At 42.8% G+C, this 27,989-nt stretch overlaps 1 protein-coding gene across 4 annotated transcripts; it reads left to right on the top strand.

Moving 5' to 3' along the window:
- The first annotated feature begins 76 nt into the window (after positions 1-76).
- LOC140513784 (gamma-tubulin complex component 4) lies at positions 77-27,908 on the top strand. 4 transcript variants are annotated; one of them, XM_072623790.1, is made up of 18 exons: positions 77-208; positions 5,571-5,699; positions 7,519-7,641; positions 8,077-8,130; positions 8,584-8,640; positions 10,670-10,749; positions 12,200-12,401; positions 13,248-13,413; positions 13,735-13,859; positions 14,472-14,522; positions 15,734-15,839; positions 16,186-16,293; positions 16,834-16,972; positions 18,307-18,484; positions 19,281-19,415; positions 20,626-20,742; positions 26,986-27,125; positions 27,675-27,908. In XM_072623790.1, the coding sequence occupies exons 1-18, from the start codon at positions 131-133 to the stop codon at positions 27,685-27,687; spliced, it is 2,001 nt and encodes a 666-aa protein (XP_072479891.1). In that variant the 5' UTR covers positions 77-130; the 3' UTR covers positions 27,688-27,908. The 4 variants fall into 4 exon arrangements, with proteins under 4 accessions (XP_072479891.1, XP_072479892.1, XP_072479893.1 ...); XM_072623791.1 differs by lacking the exon at positions 8,077-8,130; XM_072623792.1 differs by lacking the exon at positions 20,626-20,742.
- Positions 27,909-27,989: the final 81 nt, after the last annotated feature.

Below are 27,989 nucleotides of genomic sequence, written 5' to 3'. Positions count from 1 at the left end.
GTTGATTCGGCCGGAACTACACTTCCCAGCGGGCCTTGCGCACAGCGGCTGGAGCAGCGCTCCTCCCCCGACGGCCGGGGGAGCTCGCGCCGGCGGACGCTGCCTCAGCGGCCCGCTGCCCGCCGTGGGGATGATCCACGAGCTGCTCTTGGCTTTGAGCGGGTACCCGGGTGCCATCTTCACCTGGAACAAGCGGAGCGGCCTCCAGGTACGGCCCACCCTGAAGGGAGCGCTAATTGGAACTCCACCTGACGGGGAAAGCAAGGGGCGGAGTTAAGAGTGCCAGTGTTTAGGGCCGGGGCGGGACCTGGGGGGGGCGGGGTAAGGCGGTCAGAGGGGCGGGACCCTGGGAGTAGGGAGCGTGGACGGACTGCGGGGCCTGCGGTGGAGGAGCGGGGGGCGGGGCTTGGCCTGGGAGCCGCTAATGAGGGGGCGGAGCCTGGAAAAGGGCGGGAGGGGGTCGGCTCCCGGGGCTCTGGCGCGGGCTGGGGTAGAGGGGCGGGGCCACGACCGAGGTCTGCGCGAGAGGGCTGAAGAGAATGAATGGCCGAGGGAGAATTGTGTCACTTCACCCTGCCTGCCTCAGTTTCCTCATCTGTAAAATAAGCTAGAAAAGGAAAGGGCAAGCAGCTGCAGCGTCTGCCTAGGAACCCCAAGACGGTCCAAGGTGATTGCGGACCCTGCGCTGTGTTTTACGGTAACCAGCCCGGTCTGTAAGAATTAAGAAATGAAGCAGGCGGGTCAGACTTCTCCGAGGTCCGAGGTCCGCCCCCGCCTTGGCCGCCTCACAGCAGGGGTCCCCTGCCAGGCTCAGGCTGCCCTTTGACCCGAGCCCCCCTTCAGAGGCTCTGACCGTGCAGCCCCTCCTACGAGCCTCTTCTCCCTTGGACCCCCTGCTGGGAGAAGCTGCCCGCGCTGCGCCCTCTTCGTTCCTGACCCTCTGCAGTCCGTCTCTTGACCCCATCATTCAACGAAACTAGACTCTTCAGGTTACTAATGGTCTCTTTATTGGCAAGTCCTTGCTTCAGTATTTGACGTTTTACGCCCCCCCCAGCCACCAGCTCCCGGACACTCCTCTCTCAGTTTGTAATACTTAATTTCCCCCCACCCGACTTTTGCCTACGTATGTGACCACTCCTCAGCTCCCCGGATGTAGGTGTGCCTGTGCCCTCTCCTTTCTCAGGGACCTCGTTATCTTCCCCACGCGGATGGCATCCTGCCTGGATATGCAGCCTTAGTCTCTTTCCCTGCATAGACACCTCACACCCTGCCCGTTAGGTATTTTAAACCAGGTGTTTTATAAGAAATTCAAACTCCACGTGTCCAAAAAGCCCTCCTCTCCATCCCTGAATCTCCTTTTCCTCCTGCTGACTTCCCGGTTCCTGTCCAAAGCTCCGTCTCCCCCAGCCCAGATCCAGCCTTCCCTGTCCTTCTCCCTCTGCCTCTCACACCCAAGCCGCCTCCTGAATGCATCCTCCCCGGGGTTCCCTTCTAAAACATGGACCTGACCATTTCCCTCCCCTGCCCAAGGAGCATTCCTAGCTCTGGCTGGGCTCTAGGCTCAGACTTCTCCACCGGGCATGGAGTATACCCTCACAGTCTAACTCCGGAGTGATCGATTAGACATGAGTACCCTTGACGCACTCCCTTGCAGCCAAACTGAGCCCATGCAATTCCCTTTCCCCTCCTTGTGCCTGTCACAGGCTGTGCCCTCTTCCTGGAGGCCCTTAGGTGCCATCTCCTCCATGAGGCGCCCGCCCGCAGCTGCTAGTTCTCCCCTTGAAAAATTGTATTGTGTACGTTCTGTATTGACTTGCTTGCAAATATGTCGTATCTCCGCAGTGGAATACTTAGATCCTTGAGGAAAAGGACGATTTTTCTTTGCCTAGCACAATGCCAAGCCTATAATGAGAACTTAATAAATACTTGCTGATTGATTATCTGCTCCTACTTGCATGCTAATGAATGCTGCTAGAGGAAGTCCCAGCACTGCTAATTAGGTCTTCCACAAATGGATATTACTTAATCTTGACTTGGCCTTCACTTCTGCTTGCCAGTTCTCTTCCCTGATTGACCTTCTCTTGTACTTGTCTCCCACCCCTTCCCTGCTCTCTCTAGACAGCAGGTCTCAACTCACACTTCACTCACAGTTCAGGACTGTTCATCATGAGCTTCCTCTTCTCCTCTGTGGAATGTTAAGGGAATTTGAAGATCTTCTTTGACCATTAATAGACACATAGAGCCCTGGCTACAGGGAGTTTCTAATTAAGTGCTGGGGCACCTTCAAGCTCCTGAGCACTCAGCCAATCAGATGCCAAGTCTTTGTTATATATTCTGGGAGTAGGCATTTGCTTTGGGGGTCCACTCATAAGAAGGATCTTTGGATTTCTTTGATTTCCTGGTGGAGATTCTGAGTAGCCATATGTTCGGAGCCCACACATCTCCCCCCCACACCCCGACTGCTCCGATGGCTGTGCTCCCTCAATCCAGTGATGTACATAAAGTGTACAGCAATATTGCTTTACCCAGACTGTTGGAGTTCTGTATGTCTTTGTGCTAATTTCTCTGCTTGCATTTTCTCCAAGTTTAGGGTGCTGACTTTTCCCCTGAACTAGTGAATGTAATTAAAGTAGGATTGTTAACCCCTTTTTGAGCAGTCTTTCCTTTAAAAGCAGATCAAAGAACCTGTGCTAGCAGGCCATCCTGGGTGTGCTAGGGTGCTTGCTAATATACTCTGTTATGTACTTCAAATCATCTCGGTGTTATCCTCTCCTTTGCATTAGTCAAGGAAGAAGACATGGCCCTTCTCTTCACTAATGCCAAATCCTCTACTTCAGAGATTCCTTGAACTTGGTTTTTTTTTTTAACAGTTTGATAACATTTTCAATATAATTAGTTCTTTTGGCAATCTCATGCTTTTTATTTTTGCATATTTACAAACTTTTCTGAAAAAGGGGTCTTTGGCCTTCACCAGACATGATCTGCCAAAGGAGTCCATGACACAGTAAAAATGAAGAAGCCCTATTCTACTAAAACCTTTGATCACCTCCTCTCCTATCTCCTCTGGGAACTTGCTCTTTCAGATATCTCTTTGCTCTCCCAAATTTCTAATCTCTCCCTGTCCACCGGCTCTTTCCATGATGCCCCATAAACATGCCAGCTGTTTTCTGTTAAACTTCTAGAAAAAGCTGTCTGCACTCATTGCTTCTACTTTCTCATTTCCCACATGTTTTTCAACCTCCTGCATCCTTGCTTCTGTCCTCACCACTTGGCTAAAGTTACTGTGTATAAGGTTACCAGTGATCTCTGTATTATTAATTCCAGTGGTCTTTTCTCAGTCCTCATCATTCTTGACTTCTCTGCCTCCTCTTTCTGACTTTCCCATCTCTGGATTTGTATGACATTGTTCTTTCATACTTCTCTTCCTCTCTGCTCTACCCATCCTTCTCAGTCTCTTTGCAGGATCTTCATCCATATCCTCCCGTAAGCACTGTCCCTGGGTGGGAGCACCACAGTGCTGGGTCCTGGACCCTCTTCTCCTTTACCTCTACTCTTTTACGGTGTTCACCTCTTGTTCCCTTGGGACCAACTATTATCTCTTGGCAGATAGCCCTCATCTCAGTCCTGAGCTCTGGTGCCACGTCTCCAACTATCCGTTAAACAACTGAAACTCTGAGTCATCCTTCATTCTTCCTTTAGCCTTTTCGTCCCCCAGGGATCAATCTGTTGGTAAGTCATACCTCTTCTGCCTCCATGACATTCTCACCTACGTTCTTTTCTCTCCTCTCATGGGAGCCTTCCTACTTGTGGTCCTCATCACCTTTCACCTGGAGTATTGTAGTAACCTCTGATTTGCACTCCCTCCCTTTTTTCAGTCTGTTCTTTTTATGCCAAAGTCATATCCTTAAAGAATAGGTTTAACCATGCTACTCTTCTGCTCATGAAGCTTTAATGGCTCCCTGTTGCCTCTAAAATCAAATTCAAATTCACCAGTGTATGCCTTGAAATTGGAATAACTTTCTAATTGTTCTCCTTGCATCTGGTCTCCTCTTCTTCAGTCCACCCTCCACAGAGCTACCAAAGTAATGTTCTTAAAGCATATGTATGATCTTGTCATTCCTCTGCTCAAGGAGTTTCAATGGTGATTTTTTGGCACTGGAAAAAAATTCAGACTTTTTTTGGGGAGGAGGGGAAGGGATCAGAGACACTTAAAGCCCTTCCCAGTTTGGCTCCAGCTTTTTTTTACACTAGGGTTACATATTACTTTCCTTTATATACTAAATGTTCCATCTGTACTGGGTTCTATTTATTCTTAGTAGAGAGCACCCCATCTCCTCTCTCTATGCCTTTACCCATGCTGTGCCCCATGCCTAAAAGGCTTTCCTTTTTCATTTTGCCTCTTGGGACCCCGCTCTCTTCAAGCTTCAGCTCAGAAGATAAGATGCCTCTTCCCATTTCCCATTTGTTGATACTCTTCCCCCATGACTTTTTATACATGTTGTATTTACTTATCTGTATTGCTCAGTATGATGTAAACTCCTTAAGAGCAGATGCAGCTGCATTTTTCCTCTGTTGCTCACCGTGCCTGTCCCAGAGGTGCTCAGAAAGTGGTCGTGAAATTGAAGAGCTCAGCCAAGGAGAAGGAGTCGGCGCTGTTCTTCCTCTTCTTTTTGAATTTTTTTGTGTTTAACCTGTGGTTTGGGTGGATTTTTTCCCTAAACTTTCCAAATTTAGCAACTTAGAAAGTTGTCTTATTTATAGACTTTCTCATCTTTGGTATTTAGTGAAGTGATAGGGTTTGAGAAGAGGAGAATTCTCTTACTTTTTTTGTTTAATTTCTTCATACAATTGCCTTGCATTGTCTCTTGAGTAGTTTTTTTTTTTTTTAAGTTTTCATATGCATATGTTGGTGTGCCTCTTCATATCCCCTACAACTAGCACAGTCCTGGGCACACAGAAGGTGCTTGGTAAGTGTTTATTCATTGGTGGAATGTTAGAGATGGCAAGGCTGAAGGGATTAGGAAGGAAAAGGTAATTGCTTATTACATAGCTTCCTTGACCTCCTTCCAGATTATGAAAGTCCATTCAGGTGATGGATTCAAAATGTAGAATGAGACATTTTTTAGACCTAGACAGTACAAGAATTTGTTTGGCCCAACTATACACATTTATTACAGGGGTTTTGTTTTTCTTTTTTTCTTTTTAATGAGAGAGAAGGAGAGAAAGAAAATAAATGCTTGTTAATTGAAATTTTACATTTAAAAAATAAACACCATTTTCTTTTTAAGTGATATTTACATGAACAAAAAAAACTCAGTTTTTTATAGTCTATGATGAATTTGTTATAATCACTTTAAAAAGATGCCAGTAATGTGCAAATAGTTATATTTTACAGAACTCTTCTGATAAATACACCTCACAAAAGGCAGAATGAGGAGAAAAAAATGTCATCATAAAACATTTGGAGAAAAACATCCTGTCATTATTGTAAAGCATTTGGAGTATCCTCAGGGTGGGAGTCAAATGAATCAGAGGCATCTGTGTCCTTAATGTTGTTACCACTTTTGTAGGTGTCACAGGACTTTCCGTTTCTCCATCCGAGCGAAACCAGCGTCCTGAATCGACTCTGCCGCCTTGGCACGGACTATATTCGCTTTACAGAGTTCATTGAACGATATACAGGCCATGTGCAGCAGCAGGTGGGTGGTCGGCCCTTGAGGACAGTGGTGATGTTTTTTATACGTCTTGCATTTGGGCTCAGAAGAGCGCCAAGTATCGGTAGTATTAATAGTAACATTAATAACAGTGTTACGAATAATATTAATGACAGGAACATTTATAGAGTCACTGAATTTGAGAATTAAATAGCCCAAACTCTTACTACAAGCAGTCCTTGAAGACTTCTAATGGGAGAGAATTCATTACTTCCTGAGGTAACCCATTCCCTGCTTGGATAGGTCTAAGTCAGGGGCGGGGAACCTGCAGCCTCATGGCCACATGTGGCCTTCTAGGTCCTCAGGTACAGTCTGTTGATTGAGTCCAAGTTTTACAGAACAAAGGAGATATGTTCTGTGAAGTTTAGGTTCAGTCAAAGGGCCACTTTTGAGGACCTAGAGGACCACATGTGGCCTTGAGGACACGGGTTCCCCACCCCTGGTAGATGTTAGGAAGTTTTTTCCTGACATTGAGTATAAATTTGCCTCTCTGTGATTTCAACTCCTAGCTTCCTAGAAGCATAACAGATCCATGTGATGAATGAAAGAGAGAGTCCTGTGGAAGATGGAATTCCCCTAAGGTTATTTACAAATGTGTCGTTATTTGAATTGTTTTTCTGTAAGTTCTGGGAGTTTTTGTTCTACAGCATAAGAGTCAGCAGCGTACGATGTGAAGAGTGCTGGGTGGGGATCTGGTTCTGTCACATACTTCCTATGTGACCTTTGAGGAAGTAACAGAACCTCTCTGGTCTCAGAAGAACATCTGTCTATGAGTGGCATTATACACATTAGAAAGAGAGAGAAGGGAGTTGGAGGCTGGTTTTAAATTTAGACTTCTGGCTGGGCTTTTGCTCAAGTTTGAGTTAAAAATATGGGTTCCGCAGATCCAATAGTTCTCAAGGAAGATGGATTTTTTTCAACAGAGGAGGAATTCTGTCCTTTTTCTTTTTTCATCACAAAGTTTTTATTCTTCCTTAAGGCAAAGGGTTAAGAAGGTTCTGGCTTAAAATAAACATGACATCAGTTTTGGAAGGTGGGAATAGGAATTATGACTCACACTGATATAAATATTTACAAAATGCTTTCCTCGCAACATCCTTTTAGGTAGGGAGTATAAATATATTTTTCCCATTTTACAGAGAAGTAAACCCAGACTCAGAGAAGTGAGGTGACTTTGCTTCAGGCTGTTCACCTAATCGGTCTTGGAACCAGCACTAGAGTTCAGTTTTCCTTTGTCTTAGGACCAGTGCTCCACACTGCACCAAATCTGGACTCAGTCCCCAGTTCTACCTCTTGTGACCTTGGACAGATCACTTAACCTCTCTGAACCTCTTCCTCATCTCTGAAGTGAGAAAGTTGGACTGGATGAACTCCAAGGACCTTTGGTGTTGTCAATCTGTGGTCCAACAATGTTAATGGGCAAACTATTTCCCTCAATCCGTTGTATGTTTCTTCTTACGGAGGTTAATTTGACACAGCTATTCAAACATCAGCAGTACAACTAATAATGACGTAATAACAACAAAAAGGATAGTATTTAAATAATACTTAAAGGATTTTGTAAAGCACTTGACAGATGTACCATTTGGTCCTCACAGCAGCTCTGGGAGGTAGGTGCTGTTAGTATCCTCATTTTACAAAGGAAACTGAGGCAGACAGAGGAAGTTTTACATGTCTAGGGTTCCACAGCTAGGAGGTGTTTTGAAGCCATATTTGAACTCAGGTCTTTGTGACTCCAGGTTCAGCACTTGATCTGCAAGTCCCAATCCTGGAGCTAATTTAATTAGCCTTTGTTTAATCGCAGGATCACCATCTGTCCCAGCAAGGCCAGGGTGGATTACATGGAATTTATTTGCGGGCCTTCTGCACAGGTCTGGACTCCATCCTGCAGCCATATCGTCAAGCACTGCTTGACTTGGAGCAAGAGGTGAGGTAGAGAAGAGGAGAAAGAAGCAGGCAGTAATGCCCCTGAGTCCCCCAGTTTCCTCACTAGACCACATCCTTGGAAAGAAAATGCGGTCCTCCCTCCCCACCATAGCTTGTCTTCCTTTAATTAGGGTTTCAGAATTGGGAAAATGCCTTTAATGAGCATATACCACTATAAGCTCTCCGTATTGTTCATTTAATGATCAAAGTAACTTCTTGCCTCTGTAAGAGGTTCCAGGGTATTCTGTGAACATTTTGCTTTCAGTTTTTAGTGACCTGTATCACTTTAGTGACCCTGTATCACTATCTTCTGTGGGAACCTAAAAGCACTCATTACCACAAGGTCTGTTCTCTCCCTCTCCCCAGCCAGTGTTCTTAGGTCATAGGTTAGAAACTTTTTGAGATGCTGTTTTTCTAATTATGTTTTTTATTGCAGTTCCTTGCTGACCCTCACCTTTCCATATCACATGTCAATTACTCCTTGGACCAGGTATCTTTGTAGATAATGGAATATCTTGGGTTCTTTTTGTCTGTTCTCTCAGTCTTTTAGGTATATTTGACTAATCTAGTATTTTGAAGAGCTCTCCTACTTCCAGATTCGGAATTTGAATCTAAAATTTTACATTTTGTACATTTAATCTGCTTTATTATATGAGCATTATTTCATGAATTCTGAAGATAAATCGTCTCTTAACATTTGGTACTAAAGTTGTCCATGTTGATGTTATACTGACTATCCTGCCAGCCTCCAAAATAGGTGTTTCTAGCTAAAGATAGGCTGAGAGGAGTAGGCCCTTTTTTTGCCTCTTCTGGCTGGAGTTGATCTCTCTATCTTCATTCAGAAACGCCATCATTTCCAGAGCTTATGTTTATACTCCCTCTCTTACATTTGGAACACGTAAGAGATTACATTAGATTAATTAACTTTTGCTTTGCTTTGTAGTTCCAACTTCTTTTTCCCTCAGTGATGGTTGTTGTTGAACAGATTAAGAGTCAGAAGGTAAGCACTTCTTTTATTCTGGTTAATGATGTACGTAATTCAGTGTGCTTAGTGATTTGCACCACATAGATTTCTTCAAACTGTTGTGTTTGGGGGAACCATGAAATTAGACCTGAGAAGGAAAGGCATCATACATGTTGATCATTGATGGGAGCAAGGAGCTTTTTCCTCAAGGTCATGCTTCAGTATTAAGAGGTCACCATGCCTAAGTCATTCACCTAACTTTGTTAAATGTACTTTTTACTTAGGTTGTTGCTATTATTACTGTCATGGAAAAATTGATTCCAAGTATTCTGGGAGACTGTTGGCTTTTGGGATCTGAGCTAGTAACTCTGAGATCAGCAAGTGCTGAGTAGATTACCTAGTCAAGTTGGGTTGTGAAAAGTACCCTCTGGCTCCCTGAGTCCTTTTCTCTTGAGTTGTTATAAGAACAATCACAGGAAGCAGCCTTGAAAGTAGTATAATTTTTACAAATTCATCCACAGCATTTTAAAAAAATCTGCAGTGAGACAATTGGGTTGCATGTGACACACTCCTGTCCTCTTTCCCTCCTTCTACGCACTCCCAACCCCAGAGATATTTAATGAGACCTTTGTAAATGTCACACAGATGCAGAATACATATCAATACTAATGTATATGGGCTCCCTCCCTCTTGCCCCCTTCTCTTTCTCTCCCCCCCAACTCTGATCTGTCTGTCTGCCTCTCTTACACATACACACTTGTACTTATGCATACACATACACACACACACACACACACACACACACAGAGTAAATAAGTGCCACTTCTTCAGCTAAAAAGCCCAACCAGATAATTTAGGCCAAAGAATTGAATGAAGGGTAGGACTCAGTCCCACATAGAGGTAACCATAGCACAGAGGCAAAAGTATCTAATTTGGCTTCTTTCTTTGATGAATTGGACCAAACAGTTGCCAGCCCTCTACTTCATTTTGTGTTGTGTAGACACATATCCAGCTGTATGCACAGTGAGTTGTTTAAGTGCATCCCCTCCATTCCTGGAAGCCTTGTGTGGGCTTCTTCATGGACCTCTCTACCCCTGCAGCTTCTTTACACTCCCCTGTCCCCCCAAAATGAGAAGAAAAGTACCACCATGAATGGAGTTACGAGCCAGATGAAAATTTTCTCTCCTTTCCCATGTTAGCCTTCTCTGTCTCATTTCAATTGGGAAAGGAGAGTGAAAAATCCAAGAAGAGCTGGTGGTTCACTCACCTTCTTTTCCACGATGGGCCTAGGGATGCTGTGGGCTGAAGTTCAGCAGAAATAGAAAAGATTTGCACATTTTACTAGACTTCACTCTGCACAATTGGAAATGTGCTACATCCATGTTATCCTTTCTGACTACAGAAGCAAAGATAAAAACTCTCTCCTTAAAGAAGCTGATGGGGGGGCCGGTAGTTTTTACTTCTGAATTAACATATTCATTCTTGGCTGATGAATCTAGAACCTGTAATCTAAACATTTAAACATTCTTATGCAGTATCTTTGTGGAGAAGTTCTACTTTCTTCTTCCAGAACAAGCTAATAGGCATATCCCCAAGTAGATCTGGCTCAGGAGTAGATTGACTGACCCATTCAGTCACTTTTAGGAAACCCAATGGAATATGTAGCTAGTAGCACCTGCAAATATGGGGATCCAGGAAGGCTTCTTGCAGAAGGGGGGACTGTAGCTGAGACTTGAAGGATCCAGGAAAACTAGGAGGCAGAGGTGAGGAGGAAAGATTTCCAGGCATGAGTGATAGCTGGGGAAAATGCCTGAAGTCCAGTGACAGAATGTCAGCAATGAGGCCACTGTCACTGGATCAGTGTGTGCGTGTGTGTTTGTGTGTGTATTGGGGGAGTGAGATGAGGGAGTCACTGTTGATGTGTAAGAGGTAGGAAAGGACAAAGTTATGGAAGTGCCACTGGAATTGATTCAGTAGGTCCCTCCTGGACCAATCACAACTGAATGTACAATTTAAACTGTGCAGCAGGCACTGTATAATTTTTAGAAGTTTATCTTTTCCACAGATTCATGGGTGTCAGATCTTGGAAACAGTATACAAATACAGCTGTGGGGGACTGCCTCCTGTACGCAGTGCGCTAGAAAAGTAAGTCACAAAAACTTAAATAAGATTGACACAGTTCATCAAGACCATTTTATTTGCATATGATCTAAAACTTCTCCAAAATAGTTAGTAATAGATGGGACTGAAAAGCTAACACTGAGCAGATAGGTCTATATGATCAAAGTAGGAGAGGCCAGGATGCCAGCCAATAAAGAATCCAGGATGGTACTACATAAAAGAGAATGAATTAGTGTGGATGACTTTAAGGTCCCTCTGATTGTCAGATCCCATCATCCTTAGGGTGTTACCATTATATATGCTGGGTTTTGCTTGGCTATATTTGAGTATATCTTTTAAAGTAATTGCTATTTTCAGTCAGTAAGTCAACAGGCATTTTATTAAATGTTTACTATTTGCCAGGCTCTTTGCTAAGCCTGAAAATACAAAGAAAGGTAAAAATACTGTCCCTCCTCTCAAGTATCTTATTTTCCTAATGGGAGAAACAACTTTTAAACTATTTACATATAAGATATTGTTTATATGGAGTAGTTGAAAAGTAATTTCAGATCAGCCACTGGTATTGGGGAGGGACCAGGAAAGGCCTCCAGTAGATGGTGGGATTTGAGCTGAGTCCTGAAGTAAGCCAAGGGAGCCAACATGTGGAGAGTAGAAGGAAAAACCTCCCAGGCAGTGGGACAGCCTGTAACAAAGCATGGAGTTAGGAGAAGGCAGGAGCTGCTGGATCGTAAAGTATATGGAGAGAAGTAGAGGATAAGAAGACCGGAAAGGTAAGAAGGGGGCTAAGCAGAGAATTTTCTGTTTGATGCTGGCGGTGGTAGGGAACCAGCTCATATTGCCCATTTTATCTTACCTTCTTTAAAACTTGAAGTTAAGCTTCTGTCCTGGGTGGAAAGACTGGACTCTGATCTCCAAGTTTCCTTCTAATTCTAATATTTGGTTACTGCACAAGAACATCTTGGAAATACTTGAGCTAGTTCTGGAGAGGGTGCTTGATCTTCTCTTTTCATGTATTTTTGTAATGCTCCATTTCTAATTGAGTCATCCTCCCTTACCACATCCATTCCCTTCCTTTTTGGTGAAACAAGAGAAAAGGAGCAAACTGCTTTTGCTGGCAGAGAAACAGACTTCTCTGAGCTCATCTCATTGTGTTTTAGCAGGAATTTTCAGCTCTGAAACTCTTACGCAGGGTGAGAATAAACAATATGGAAAAGAAACTGTCAAAATAGCTGAAGGACATTTTAAACTTAATATGGGAACTTTAATTATAAGAAATTTAATGACTAATTCCAAAAAGATAGGAATAAAAATGGAATGATTATTTTTAGTGTAATGGACAGTTTCCCTTCTGACTCACCAAATTCTTACTCAGATCTTGGCCAGTACCCTCTAGTGACGTCCCAGAATGGCCTGGGTGTTTGTGCCCAGCAAGGGCTTTTATGGCATTGGTTTTTCTCTCCCTTTCTCCACTCAGGATCTTGGCAGTGTGCCATGGGGTCATGTACAAGCAGCTTTCTGCCTGGATGCTACATGGCCTCCTCTTGGACCAACACGAAGAGTTCTTTATTAAACAGGGCCCATCTTCTGGCCTTGTCTCTACTCAACTGGAGGAGGAGGAGGAAGACCTGGGCATTGGAGGCCTGACAGGGAAGCAGTTACGAGAACTTCAGGACCTGGTGAGGATTTGAAGGGAAAGGCAGTACATTCCACCAGATAGTGACCCCTTCGCCCTCTCACATGAGCTTGCACTGAGCCTGCCACCTCGGTGCCATCTGCGCCACTTCCTTCAGCCTGTCCCTCCTGATATTTGCCTTTGTCTGAATGAGGTTTGCAGGATGCATGGGAAAGAGCGCTGAAGAGTACAACCCCCACCTCCTTTGCTTGTTTGTCTAGGTCCAGACTTAACCTCCCTGGGGCCTATTTTCCTCGTCTCTAAAATGAGATTGGACTTGATCCAGTTCCAGACCCGTGAGTCTATGATAATCCATTAGGCTGGGCAGTTGTGAGGCCTTCTTCATACCATACTAATACCATACTTAGGAAGTGGACAGCTCCTTAAGTTGTGTCTCTCTGGCAGCTTTTTGATGCAGCTCAAGGTCTTAATTAGGATTCACAAAAACCTATATAGATGCCAGTGTATTACATAAGAATCATAAATTCTTGGAACTGAGCATAATAGGATTTTTTTTTTAGGACTTCACAGGTCTAGTCCAACCTACTCATTTTACAGAGGAAGGAACTAAGGCTCAGAGCAGTTGAATGATTTAGCTAGAGTCCTGTAACTAGTTAATGGCAATGCTAGAACTAGAACGTTCATGTGTTGTGCCTCTCCTGCCTGCTAGCCACCAGGCTAGACTACCTCCTTGCAAGCACAGTACATGCCTGGCAGGTGGGAGTTGTACATCCCTGGGTTTAAAGTCCCTATTGCCCAATATATTAACTATGGAATATAAAGGATGGAGATAGATAGAGTTACTGCATACTTTCTTGTTTCCTTTGTCACTCTGTATCTCCTCACCCAGCGCCTGATTGAGGAAGAGAACATGCTGGCCCCATCCCTGAAGCAGTTTTCCCTTCGGGTGGAAATACTTCCTTCCTATATTCCAGTGAGAGTCGCTGAAAAAATCCTGTTTGTAGGAGAGTCTGTACAGATGTTTGAGAATCAGAATGTGAATCTGACCAGAAAAGGTAGGAAGTCCTGTCTTAACATCTCATCCCCAAGAGCTGGTCAAGAGCAGCTTTTATTGCCCATTGCCTCATGAGCCAAGGCAGTGGTCAGTGTAGTACATCATATTTTGAAATAAATCTTGTAAGAGGGCACCATGATGCTTCTTGTCAGAAATCTTCAAAGCAAGGGAAGTGGCACCCAGTGGTTAAGAGCAAAAATTATTGCCCTGTATTTACTAGACCCTGGTTAGTTAGATTGTCTATAGTAACAAATGAAAGAATCAGAGCGTTGTTGATAGCATAGCTCTGAGGGTCTCTCCTCCTACTGTCCATGATACACAGGATCTATTTTAAAGAATCAAGAAGACACCTTTGCTGCCGAGCTGCATCGCCTCAAGCAGCAGCCTCTTTTCAGCCTTGTGGATTTTGAGCTGGTGGTGGACCGGATACGCAGCACTGTTGCTGAGGTTTGCCTTTTAAGTGTCTGATCCAGCATATGTTTTCTGAGGGGGTGGATTGACCTGGAAAGATAGAGAGTGGAGCACAGCAGCTGCTTCTTCTAGCTGGCACTAGAGACCAGGGTGAAGAAATGATTCCTCAGGCCAGACGCTTTCTCCGTCTTTGGGTTTTAGGAATGCTGCCATAGTAAGTGTCCTTCCCTCTTACTGAGCTCAGTCTCTTATGGGACATGGAATGCCTTGCTAGCTGCCTGACGGTGACAGAGACACAATCCACTCAGCATCTCGCGTCACAACGTTTTCTTTAGTTGAAGGCATAGATGAGATCTTTGTTTCACTTTGTGTGTGTATTTCTGCTCCACGGGAGCTTGGGACCAGATTGGGTTTTCCACTAAAGAACAAAAGGACGAAGGGCTAAGCTCTCTTGCTGCTGCCGTCTGTACAGGGTCTAGTAGCAGGTTTTCAGAAGGGTTTTTTGTAGACAGTTTATTGTCATGATCATATGAGTAGTATTCTTTCCTGAGTCATTCAGTGGAATATAGAGCAGCTTTTTAAATAAAGAATCCTCCTTTGTAATGGTGTTCTCAAAATGGGATTTCACTGATGTTCTTGTTTCCTCAGCATCTATGGAAACTTATGGTGGAGGAGTCAGATTTATTAGGCCAACTAAAGGTAATAGTTTCATTTATTTTTCTTTATTGTTAAAATGTAACTAACAGGAAATGACCTTTGCCTTCCCTAACTCTATTGATTTGGGGAAAAAAACCTATCCCTGGATTCTTAGGATGACCTTGTATACTCTTCCCCAAAATGAGCAGCCCATTGCTGGGTGTCATCTGAAGGAATAATTCCTTCCAGGATTTGCTTCTGTAAATACAAACATGATTGTAGAGATATACCATACTGTAGGACAAAGAGATAGACATAAGTTTTCTTGTAATTTTATCATTTGTGTTGCCACCAAGTAAAGATATCAAATATACTGTAATCTTCCTGGCTTAACAGCACCACTAAAATTTCTCTTCTTGATATGCCTGTTTAGAGGGGCAGAATCTCACATCCATCTGTTGGGGACAGGAAGGAAATGACACTGTGTTCATTGGTATGGGGAATTCCCAAGGAAAAACATTCTATCAGTGTATATCAGTACCTTCTCTGCAACTCCTTGTTTTAGAGAATTTATGTGGAGGTTGAGTGATTTGCCCAGGGTCATACAACCAAGATCTATCCCAAAAGGGACTTGGACCCAGGTCTTCTTGACTCTGAGGTTGGCTCTTTATCCACTGTACCACGCTGCCTCCAAATCCATGTGTTAGTTGGGTCCTAATTAAGGAGACAGCTCTGCACTGTTTCTAGTTTAAAAGCCTTTCTACAGTCTGGGAACCTACTTTGCCAGTGTTACTTCATACTATTCCCTTTCATGAGCTCTGTGTTCTGACCATTATGATAACTAACTGTTCCCAAATGCTTCGTCTCCAGCCTCTTTCTTCTCACATGAGCCATCCCCCCCATGTCTGGAATGCATTCCTTTGTCATCTCTGCTTTGCAAAAGTCCTCATCTTCTTCCTTCAAGGCTTAACTTGGGTTCCACTTCCTCAGGGAAGCCTTCGCTTATCTCCCCAGTTTTTAGTGCTTTCTGCTCTAATTTATCTTTAGTTTTACTTATTTAGGTAAATATTCCATCTCCCAAGTAGACTATAAGCCACTCAACAGTAGGGGTAATTTAATTTTCTTCTGTGTGTTCCTCTCTCCTTGGACAGTGCCTTATACATAATAGGAGCTTTGTGAATGCTTTAATTGGATTGAATTCAATTCCTTGGATAGCGAAGAATTCCTAAGACTTGTGTGATTGTTGACTTGTATACTGACATTCTTTTTCAAAGATCATTAAAGACTTTTACCTGCTGGGACGAGGAGAACTGTTCCAGGCCTTCATTGACACAGCCCAGCATATGTTAAAGACACCGCCCACTGCAGTAACTGAGCATGGTAAGTACTCAACAGAAGAGTGAATGACTAAGTTACTTTCCTTGAGAGAAGAGCCCAACTCTCAGCTTCTTCATTGAGGGCTTGAGGGGCAGCCTCCTTACCTTCTGTTGCTGCCTAGGGAAGCCATTTCAGTGGGCCTGGATAGCTTCCATCACACTGCAGTCATCTCCTGGGACAAGCAGCCACATAACCAATGATATCTGTATGAAATGGTGTGGTCTGGACCCCAAAGTCAAATAGTGTTTGTTCCTGACGGTCAGGCAGGGTTGGATGGGAGAACATTTCTTCCAGGCTTCATCATATAGCCAGGTGCTATTATTTGCTCCTTGTTCTTTCTCTCTGCCAGATGTTAATGTGGCCTTCCAGCAGTCTGCCCACAAGGTGCTGTTAGATGATGACAACCTCCTCCCTCTGCTTCACCTGACAATTGAGTACCATGGAAAGGAACATAAGGGTATTAATTCCCTTTCTCTCTCCTTCGCATATCATTGTTCCTCCCTTTTTTCCTGATGCTGCTTCCTTCTCTGAAGACGCTTATATGGTTTTCATCTTAGAGTTATCTACCTTTAGCACTCAGGGGGTCCTAAGAAATCTTCTAGTTCAGCCTCTTCATTTTAAAGATTAAGAAACAGGGATACAGGGTGGTTACGCGACTTACCGAGACTCATGAGTGGCACAGCCAGGATTGGAATCCAGACCACTTCATTAGCAGCCAAGGGTTTTTTCATTATGCCATGCGTCAGTTCTTGTCTTATTCCAGCTGCCTCTGTCTCTAAAGACAACAAAATAATCTCTAAGATCTACCAAAAAACCTGCCTACACATTGTTTCCTTGCCCTCTGCCCACTATGTTTTCCTCCTTGTGTCTTAGACATCCCCCTGGTTTTTTCTCTCATGTTATTCATGTGCATTCTTCTTTCAACAAAACAAGTTGTCTGTCTTAATTAGACTGAAGTTTCTTCATTTTCTTTTTCTTTTTTTTTTTTTTGCCTTAGATGTTACTCAAGCACGAGAAGCACCTTCTCGGGACACCTCTCCCCGAGAAGCCCCTGCGTCAGGCTGGGCAGCCCTAGGTCTTTCCTACAAAGTGCAGTGGCCTCTCCACATTCTCTTCACTCCTGCTGTCCTGGAGAAGTAGGTTTACAAGACCTCTGTGAGCTTTTTGCTAGCAAACACTAACTATGGCAGGGAAGATAGAGGCCCTCTGACCAGTTGTTAGTAATCTGCAGGCCCAGGAGATACAACTTCAAGAATCCATCCATCTCCACCCCAGTCTATTTAACCTGCAGATGCTGATCTAAAACTGTTTAGAGAACTTCTGGTAAAAGAGCCCTTGGGGAAGTAGTATGGTTTAGTAGAAATAGCATTCACCTTGGAATCACTAAACCTGAGTGTGAATCCTGGCTGTGCCATTGGCTGCCTCTCTGTTGATGGGCAAGTCATGTAAAGCCCCCAGGCCTTAGTGTCCTCATCTGTTGAATGAGGGGGTTGGATTCAATAACCTCCAAACTCCTAGGTCTTCCTCATATGCCATGTTGCTTCTGTTTTTGAAATTAATTTGAGGTGGCAGTGATCGGCATAATAAGCTTGATGCTGGATGTGTCCTTGAGCCCTTTGAAGAAGGCAGGTTTCAACAGGGATTATTTTAGAATTGAAGGAAATTAGGTTTCTTATTTTTCTGTGTAAACTCATGCCAAGATGAGAGGTCACATAGTTCCAGTTCCCCTAGGAATCAACTCTTCTTCCAAGTGCTTGTCTTCAGTATGTGTCCTCTGACATTTCTCCCATGTCAGCAGCTGTCACGACCTAGGGAGGAATAAAAAGTTTAGAATCACAGACTCTAGAATTGGAAGGGACCATACAAGTTATGTAGTACAGCCTCACTCCCAGGGCAGGAGTTCTTTCTCTGAAAGAGTAATTCAACCACCATTTGGATATTTGTGGAGATAGGAAACTCATTCCTTTTCAAAGAACGTTGTATCACTCTCAGACAGCTAACCATTACATAACATTAAGAGTTCATCATGCACATGGCACAATCCTGAGCCCTAAGAGATTGTGGAAAAAACATGCCTGCCTTTGAGGGGTTTACATTCCCCAAAGGCTGGTCACCTGTTGTTTCTCATGACCTCTGTATAGTTCAGTGAACTTTGTAAGGCAGGTGTTGTTTGGCATGACTTGCAAAGTAAAGGTAGAAGGAGCAGAGGCTGTTTGGAATGCTGGGCCTCCCATGAGTGAAATGGAAAGTCCTGGGACAGAAACATGCATTGGGCTGAGCCTCAGGAGAAAGGAACAAGGACTTTGCCTCCAGTAGAGAGGGCCCTTCTCTGGCTAGCTTCAAATCCTTTCTTTTTGAAAATGGGAAAGAAAAAGGGAGGAAGAGGAGGAATCTGGGACTTGACTGAGGGGAAAGGGGAGGTAGCTGGGAATGGAAGAGTCTAGCTTCACGGTGGTTGTTTTGGACACAGGTACAATGTTGTCTTCAAGTACTTGCTCAGCGTACGACGAGTGCAGGCAGAACTGCAGCACTGCTGGGCTCTCCAAATGCAGCGCAAGCATCTCAAGTCTAACCAGAGCGATGCCATTAAATGGCGCCTACGGAACCACATGGCCTTCTTGGTGGATAATCTTCAGTATTATCTCCAGGTCTGTGCTGAAAGTTGAATGGTACATGGGAGATGAAGAAAGGGCAGGAGAAAGGTCTTGCAGGGATGTTTTATTCTTGCCCTGGGGGAACACTCATGAGAGAAAAAAATTGGCCGTGGTTTTTAGGATTGCTATGTGGAATGGTATTGATGAGGCATAAGAAGCCCCAGAAGCACTAACAATCTCATATGAGCAGCACCACTAAGGCACTTATTAAGTTCTTGTGGATAGGATGACATTGGCATCACCCTAAAATCCTGCTCTGTTTTGTTGTGACAGGAAGCTGACCCTGAGATTTTTTGCAAGTTGTCAGTAAAGTGCAAGTCCTGACCATATGACCAGCCTCACTAAGTTAGGAAAGGCTTCACATTAGATGGTTGATTGTCAGCTGATGAATTGGTTTGGTCACAGCAATTCACAAAGACTGTCTGCTAAAGTATAGAGTGGTGGCAATATAATTCACTGAAGGAAGCATCCTCGGGATGAAATCTCAGGTCTTTGGCATCACTGCAGTTTTGGCTTTTTGAAGTGTTCCATAAGTCTTTAAATTTTAATAAAATGTAACTGAGTCAGTCAGTATGAACATAAAACATCTGCTTTAATGACAGGAGGCTGGGTTGAACCAGGTTTTCAGCTTTCCCTACCAATGTCATGCCACATAACAAGGGCTTTCTTGGTCAATTCAAGAGCACAGGGGAGTTTTCTGTGTTTTATTTTTCAGATGCCTCACTATCCTTTCTCTCCTACAGTGATTGTGTCCCATAAAATACTTTAATTACTTCTAATTCTCCTTCAGGTAGATGTGCTGGAGTCTCAATTCTCCCAGCTCCTCCATCAGATTAACTCCACAAGGGATTTTGAGAGCATCCAGTTGGCTCATGACCACTTCCTGAGCAACTTGCTGGCTCAGTCATTCATCTTGCTGAAACCTGTAAGTGGGGCTCGTTTGGCTTTCTGAAGTTTTTATAGCACTAAATCTTCCCCTTCTTCAGATGCTGATTGAGTTGACAAGACAACAGGCTTCCATTAATCAGATCTTTATTCCCCATTTTTGTTGGTATTTCTCAATATTTATAAATAGGAGACAGCACAGATGGTATGTATTCAGGTTTCTGAGATAGATAAGGAACAGAAGAATAGTCTAAGGCAAAGGAAACAGAAACTGCTTTACATTAGCGTGTATGTGTGGTAATGATGAAAAGTAAGAGTGAGTGAAATGCTTGTTCTGCTAAAGATGTCTGTGAACTATTAGGATGGGGGTGGGGAACCTCTGGCCTCCAGGCCACATGTGACCCTCTAGGTCCTCAAGTGTGGCCCTGACTGAGTCCAAGTTTTACAGAGCAAACCCTTTTATTAAGGGGATTTGTTCTGTGTGGTTTGGATTCACTCAAGGACCTAGAGGGCCATATGTGGTCTGGAGGCTGCAGGTTCCCCACCCCTGCATAAGGATCAGCTGCCTGCCTTGGATGGTTTGAGTTCAGTTCTACTTTGGAGAGGGGATGATGGAACTAGAACTTCATCAACAAGTAGTCCTTTAGCACCTGCTCCATTAAGGCTGTATATCAGACAGTCAGGATCCAAACCTCTCAAGGAGATTACAGTGTAATTGGGAAGACAGATTATGCATACAATTGTATTGTTACTATAGCACCAAATAAATGGCACAGCCAGTAAATGCTAGAGTGCTTGGTAAAAATTAGGGCAGTCAAGGTTTCATGGAAGAAGTGGGTCTTAAGTTAGGCCTTGAAGAAAGACTTAGAGAAATGGAAAAATAAAAAGAGGAAAAAAGAAGTGTATTTTGTACATGCCATACAGGGGATATATAGAATGAATAAAGACATTCATGGATTTTCTGTGGCATGTTCAGGAGATAATGACTAGAAATTGGGAATCCCAAAGGGTAAAGTAGTTTTGAGTAACTAAAGATAATGAGTTGTTCAAACATACTGAATTTGAGGTACCATAGGACATTCCAATTAAAATGAATATATCCAGCAATCAGAGACATAAGCCTGGAGCCCAAGAAGAAAGGTTAGAATTGTAGGCGTGTTCTTGGGAATAGAAGACCCTGAATCCTCTAAGCTGTCATTCCCCATAACATGCCCATTTTCCTTCTTTTACTATTTTTTTTTTTAATATAGGTGTTCCACTGCCTGAATGAAATCCTAGATCTCTGTCACAGTTTCTGCTCACTGGTCAGCCAGAATCTGGGCCCTCTAGATGAGCGTGGGGCTGCCCAGCTGAGTATTCTAGTGAAGGTAAGTCTGCCAGAATGGAGCTGGACAGGGACAGTCCTGACAGCTAGAGAGTAAGCTGCCATCCTCTTCTGTGGAATTTATTTAAATGAAATTTTGCTTTTTTTCAATTAACCTAAATCTACTTTCTCTCCATCCCACCTTCACTCATCAATGAAAAAGAAAGTAAAACAAAACTCTTGTAATAAATATGTATAGTCAAACAAAACAAATTTCCTCATTGGATAAGTTTAAAAAAACATTAAAACAAAGAAAAGGAAACTATAAACTGATATGTCTAATGAAAACAATACAAAATGTTTCAATGAAATATTTACAGGTAGACTTCAGCAACATAGCACAGACATGTCAGTATGACCACGTTGGATTTATAGCAAGAAGGCATTGTTTGTTAGATATTAGTAAAACTATAAACCTAACTGACCATGTTAATCATAATGGCAAAAATCATGATTTTATGAGATGTAGAAAAGCGTTTGACAAGATACAACACCCATTCCTGTTTGAAAAAGACTAGGAACTAGCACAGGAATAAACGTATTTTCCTTAATTTGAAAAGTAGTATTTATCTATAACCAAAGCCAGCATTATATGTAATGATAAACTTATAAGTCTTTGAATCAGATTAAGGGTAAAGTAAGGATGTCCATTATCACGACCACAATTTGATAGAATGTTAGAAATGCTAGCTAGAGCAGTAAGACATGAAAGAGAAACTGAGGCAATAAGCATGGACAGAAGAAACACAGTTACACTTTTTGCATATGATGTAACGGTTTACATAGAAAGCTCGAGAGAGTTAACTGAAGAATTAATTCAAACAACTTCAGCAAATTTACAAGATATAAAATAAACCCACAGAAATCATTAGCATTTCTGCATATTACCAACATAACTCAGGAGGAAGAGGTAAAAAGAGAAATTCTTTTTAAATAACTACAGAATGTGTAAAATACTTGAGAATCTACCTGCTAAGGTCATCACAAGAACTGTATGAATACAACTACAGAACACTCGTAACATTAAGACAAATCTGAATAATTGGAGAATATTCATTGCTCATGAGTAGGCTGAGCCAACATAATAAAAATGACTGCTGCCTAAATTAATTTACTTCTTTGGTGCCATTCAAATCAAACTATCCAAGGATTACTTTATAGAGCTAAGAAAAATAATAAAATTTATCTGAAAGAATAAAAGACTAAAAACCTCAAGGGAAATAGTGATAAAAAGAGGGAAGGAAGCAGGCCTGCAGTACCAGATGTTAAACTATACTACAAAACAGTCATCAAAATTATTTGGTACTTGTTATGAAATAGGCTGATCAGGAAAACATATTAGGTATATAATATATAGAAGCAAATGAGCCCAGTAGCTTAGTATTTGATAAACCCAAAGATCCCAGGTGTTAGGGTAAGAACTTGCTATTTGACAAAAACTTGGGAAAACTGGAAAGCAGTCTAGCAGAAACTAGTAAATAGTTTAAACATCTCATACCGTATACCAAGGTACTAGCCAAATGGGTATGTGTCTTAGACATAAGGGGTAACATCATAAATAGATTTTAAAAGCAAGGAAGAAATGACCTGTAAGATATTTGGAGAGGGGAAGAATTCATGCCCAAACAAAGAACAGAGAGGATCATAGGACAGTTTTGATTGTGCACAAAACCAGTGCAGCTAAAGTTGAAAGAGAAGCAAAAATGGAAAAATATTTACAGCAATTTTCTCTGATAATGGACATAGTTCTAAAAATTAAAGGGAAATATTTCAGATTCACAAGAATAAGTCTCCCAGTTGTCAAGTGGTCAAAGGCTATAAACAGGCAGTTTTCAGAGGAAGAAATCCAAGCTCTCAGAAGTCAAATGAAAAAAATGCCTATATCACTAATAATTAGAGAAATACAGATTAAAACAGCTCTGAGGTTCCACTTCATGTTCCTCAGTTTGGCAAAAGTGACAAAAAAGGAATATGGCAAATGCTGGAAAATATATAGGAAAATAGGCACATTAATGCATCATGTCAGTAGAGCTGTACTTGGTCTAGCCATTCTGGAAAGCAATTGGGAGCTGTGCCCCAAAAGTTAGTAGTTTTCCCTAACCTTTCCCTTCCCTCCCTCCTGAATATATCATACTTCCCCCCTCTTTCCATTCTTTTAAGATCACCAAGACATCAGCAAAACCACTCCCAGGCTTTGCCTAATTAGATTTCATATGACTCCTGGTGATGATAGGATTCAGGTGACATATCATCTCCCCATGTTTGCATGTAAGCAATTACACTTGTCTAGGCCTTTTTCGTTGTTCATTTTTGTTTACCTTTTTATTTTTCTCTTAACTCCTGTGTTTGAACTTCAGAGTTTCTACCAAGCATTCATTAGGAATGCTTGAAAGTCCTCTGTTTCATTAAAAGTCAATTTTTAGTCCTGAGTATGATACTCAGTTTTACTGATGTTATTTTTGGCTCTAACCTTAAGTCTTTGGCTTTCTGAAATACTGTATTCCAAGTTCTCCATTCCTTATACTGATGGCTGCTAAATCATGTATGCTTCCAACTGTGGCTCTTTGATATTTAGATTCTTTCTTTTTGGCAACTTGGAGGATTTTTTCTTTGACCCAGAAGCTCTGGATTTTGGCTATGATGTTCCTGGGAATTTTAGTTTGGGAGTTTCTTTCTGGACGTGATTGGTCGATTCTTTCCGTTTCTGCTTTGCTCTCTAAGTTCCAAGAGATATAAGCAGTTTTCTTTTACGAGTTCTTGAAGTAAGATGTCTAGGCTCTTATTTTTGTCCATGGGCTTCAGATAGTTCAATGATTCTTAAATTTTTTTTCTCCTGATGAGGTTCCCAGTTCGGTTGTTTCTGCTGTGAGATTCCTTGCATTTTCTTCTATTTTTTCCAGCCTTTTTGACTTTTAATATTTTTTGATGCCTCATAGAATCATTGGCTTCTTTTTGGTCCATTCTAATTTCAGGAAGTTTGTTGCTTGAGCAAGGATCTGCACCTTTTGTGCCAAGCTGTTCATTCCTTTTTCAGTTTGTTCATCCATAGTTCTTGTTTCCTTTCCATTTTTTTCCTCACATGCTCTCACTTAATTTACAAAAATGCTTTTCATCTCTTTTTTTAAAAACTCTTGCTTTGTCTCTTCCAACAATTACAAGAGAGTTTGTGCCCAAGGTGTATTTTTCTTCTAGGCTTTGCTTTTAGATATTTTGGAGTAATCTTTTCATGGAGGCTTGTCTGGAGCTTCCCTGCCACCATAATAGTTACTTCCTAACTTCAAACTTGATGTTAGGCATGGGCCCTCCACACTTCTGGAGGGAAGGTCTAGGCAGATCCTGTGGCTGCTTTCTTGGAGTATTGAACGTTGTAATTTGGGGTGTCCCCAAAGTGGTCTGATCCTGAGCAAAGTCTGATCACTGCCTCTTGATCTGAGCTCTACAAGATCCTGCCCTGGGTTTGGATCTGAGCAGCAGTAGGCTGCTGGACTTTACCCTACCAGCTACCTGGAAAGCTGCCAGTTCAGAGTGATGGAGTTGTCAGCTCCCCTTTGGTCTAGAATTCCCACGAGGGTTATTCTTCTACAGGTGATCACACTGGGCTAGAAGCTGGCACCCCATTCTGGGACCCACATCATTACTACTTCTGTACTCTCTGGTTTAGGATTACCACCCCCTGGGACAGGTTTCCTTCTCAGTCTGCCAAGAATCTGTGACCCAGAATTGGGTAGTGGCTACCAAAAGTGCCAGTTAACACCTGTTCCTGCTTTCTGTATGCAGTGCCCTAATATGGGTCTGGGGTTTCCTCTTGCCTTAGTACACAGTGTCTCCCTAAGAGCTGCAGTATTTCATGCCTGGGGTGCTCTGTACCAGACTTCATCCCCAGTATTCGCAGACCTCTCCATCTTTCTCCCTAGAATGACTTGGAGTGGACAAATGACTCAGTGTTACTTTTCCTAGATTTACCCATCAAGATTCAGTCTGGTGAGTTTTCTAAATTTGTTTGGAGTAATTTGGTTTTTTAGGGGATGGAGCTTGTTATACTGCTTCATGCTACTCTGCCCTCTTGGCTTCCTCCCAGAAACATCTTAAAATTCTACATGTCTAAAACTGAATTCATTAACTTTCCCCAAAAAAGCTATCCTCTTCTGAACTTTCCTGTTACTGCTGAGGATAACACCAGACCTAGATCTCATCCTCAAGTCCTCACTCTCTTTTACTCCCCATATCCAATCTGTTCCTATGTCCTGTTGATTTTACATCAAAACATGTCCTATATCCCTCTCTTCTGACACTGCACCTAATGCTCTAGTACCTGCCCTTATTACCTCATTCCTTTTCTATTGAAATAGCCTACTGGTTGATCTCCCTGCCTCTAGGCTCTCCCCACTCCAGTCCACCTTCCTTCCATTCGTCTCCCAAATTAATCTTCTTAAAAGTGCAGATTTCTCCATGTCAACTTCCTACTCAGTAAATGTCAATGGCTCCCTATAACCCCCGGGATCCAGTATAAAACCCTGTTTGGCATTCAAAGCCCTCCATACCCAGCCCTCTGCTGCCTTTCTACCACGTACTCTGTGATCCAGTGTCACTGGCCTCCTTACTCCTCCTCCCACATGATTTTCTGTCTCCAAACTGCAGGCCTTGTCATTGCCCCCTATGCTTGGAATTCTCTTTCTGGTCATTTCCATTTCCTGGCTTCAAGATCCAGCTGAAACATTGCCTTCTCCAGGAAGTCTTTCTTGATCCCCTTCACTGGGAGGCCTTCCTTCTCTGGAGAATTTCAGATCTACCACGTGTCCAGCTCGTTTGTACACAGTTGTTTCCTCCTTGAGAACAGAAACTACCTTGTGCCTCTATCCGTATCTGAAGTGCTCAGCACACTCCAGGCACAATAGACGGTTAACAAATCCCTACCGGATAACTGACACTGCCTTCTGGTTCCCAGAGATGGAGGCAGTTTCCTTGACATTGTTTTAATATTTCTTGTCTCATGAAATCGTTCTCTTTTCTTTAGCCCATTCTGATTTTCATGGAGTCTTTTGCATGGGTACGGTTGTTCTTCTTGTTCAAACTATTCGTTCTCTAATTCTGTGTTCCATCCAGTTCTTTTCCTCTACTGCTTTTATGTATAAAGAAAATTGTTTAAGCTTTCAACTTGGCTAACGTGCAACTTTGTTTTGCATTACTAGACATACTTGTAATAGGTTTTGGAGTTTTTTGCTTTCTTACTGGGTTTCGTAAGGAGTGAAGGGAATATGTGAATTTGGAACCCCCGCAAAAAACAAGAAAAAGTCTTTGTGCATTGAAAAAGTAAGCTCTTGCATCTTCCTTTCTAGGAACTTGTACTCAAGCTGTATTTTTCTTCAAGACTTTGCTTATAGATGTTTTGGAGTCATTTTTTTCTTCTGCGTCTGCTTGACTCACCAATAATTTGTTATGGTGGGATTCTTCTTTCTGTTTGCTCATTTTTCCAGCTTACTTCTCGATTTCAGTCTTTATGTGAAGTCCAGACTGGGCTATATTTGTGTCCTCTTGGGTCTTGATGCTGCGTTTTGGGGGGTATTATTGTTATTCCAAGGTCTCAGGGGAAGTTCAGGCTGGACCTGCAAGCTTCCAGTGCTCCCAGAGAGGTTTGATCCAAGGTGAAATGAGTGCCTTCCTCACGATCACAGCTCTGCAGGTTCCTGGCCTGGTTTGGGGTCTGAGCAACACAATTGGAGGCTTGCTGCTTACTGGAGTTCCAGTGGACTGCTGCTGGAATCAGCCACTATCACAGGAAAGCTCTGCAATTTAGGATGACAGAACAAAGGGTGCCCTTTGGTCTAGAATTCTTGCCTTGGTTATTATCCTACCAGCTTCAGACTAGGCTTGATGCTGAAACTGAGACCCCTTCCCACCCTCAGCTGCCAGCCCCACTCCCCAGATCAGGGCCACATAGCTTGTTTCTCAAGTTGTTGCTTGCTCAGTGCATAGCCTGGAGCCTGTGACTGCTCCTTGGCCTGTAACACCATCCCTACTAGGTACAAGACCCTTCCTCGCCCACCCTGTATCTGTGACCCAGCACTGGGTAGAGCAGTCAGTTGGCATTTGTTACTGTTCCCTGCACTTGCCCTGGTGTACAGCCACAATCAGTCCCCTGGACTTCAAGGCACTTCCTATGAAACTCTTCATCTTCTCCAGCTATAGGTAAAAGAAGAATGAGGTTTTGGGGTGAATTCGCTTGAATCCCTGTTATTCCTTCCTGCAGGGTTTTAGCCGTCAGTCTTCACTCCTCTTTAAGATCCTTTCCAGCGTCCGGAATCATCAAATAAACTCAGATTTGGCTCAACTACTGCTACGACTGGATTACAACAAGTATTACACCCAGGCTGGTGGGACTCTGGGCAGGTAGGCACAGGTTAGGTATTCAGCTGACTAGGTTCCTGGAATCATACACTGCACCGGAGGGATCTTCTACTCCAACCCCCTTATTTTACAACGAGGAAATTGACACCTAATGTCTCAGACTGCCCAAAGTCACATAAATAGCAGTACCAGGTACTGAATTCAGCTTCTCTGACTTTATATCCAGTGGGCTGCCCTCTGCCTGTGTCATGCTGCCTCATGTAAAAAGATCAAGCTTTTTTATACTGAACAGTCTCTTCAGTACGATTTTTTCTCCCTTCTTATAGTGTGGGTTTGTGAGCAAGAGGGCATAGTAGGAATCATTTGCTCAGTTTTACCATTTATCTTTCTTCAAACTTTTTCCTAAAGAGAAAAAAAAAGACTTCTTTGGTCTTAGTAATTTTTTCTAAGCCTCCTCCCAGCTGATCTTTTGATGGTAACAGAAGACAGGCTAGGAGCTATCTACGATTCCTTGATTTTGAATGTGAAACTGTCTCACATCTATAGTTTCTTTGCAGGAAAAGTATGTGATGGTGTCTTTTTCTTTTGCAGTTTTGGGGTATGAACCCTGTGGTTGAGATTCAGGAGCTAAGTTGGCAAGATTGCAGTTTCCATCCGTCCAGAGGTGATTCCGTCTGTTGCTGAAGGTTCATGGAAACATTCTCTTCTACTTTTATAACTGAGAAATGCAGTTTAATCCACTCTCTTGTCATGAAGCCGTTAACTTGTACTAAGGATATCATTTGTCACCATTAAAAAAAAAGTTAGCTTCATTATACATCAAAACAGAAGCGAATTTTTTTCTGGCCTTGTAGAAGAGTTTATTAATCCTCCTTCTATGAGTTTGGTGGTAAAGCATGACTTAGT

This window comes from Notamacropus eugenii, chromosome 7 (genome assembly GCF_028372415.1).
Source record: "Notamacropus eugenii isolate mMacEug1 chromosome 7, mMacEug1.pri_v2, whole genome shotgun sequence".
Classification (NCBI taxonomy): Eukaryota; Metazoa; Chordata; class Mammalia; order Diprotodontia; family Macropodidae; genus Notamacropus; species Notamacropus eugenii.
This window is presented reverse-complemented; position numbering and strand designations above follow the sequence as displayed.

What these genes read in the sequence shown, in the direction of transcription:
- LOC140513784 (XM_072623790.1), top strand. Translation starts at nt 131, where the DNA reads ATGATCCACGAGCTGCTCTTGGCTTTGAGCGGGTACCCGGGTGCCATC. An exon ending in GTACGCAGTGCGCTAGAAAA is followed by an intron (nt 10,750 to 12,199) that starts GTAAGTCACAAA and finishes TTCTCCACTCAG; the next exon opens with GATCTTGGCAGTGTGCCATG. An exon ending in TGTGAATCTGACCAGAAAAG is followed by an intron (nt 13,414 to 13,734) that starts GTAGGAAGTCCT and finishes CATGATACACAG; the next exon opens with GATCTATTTTAAAGAATCAA.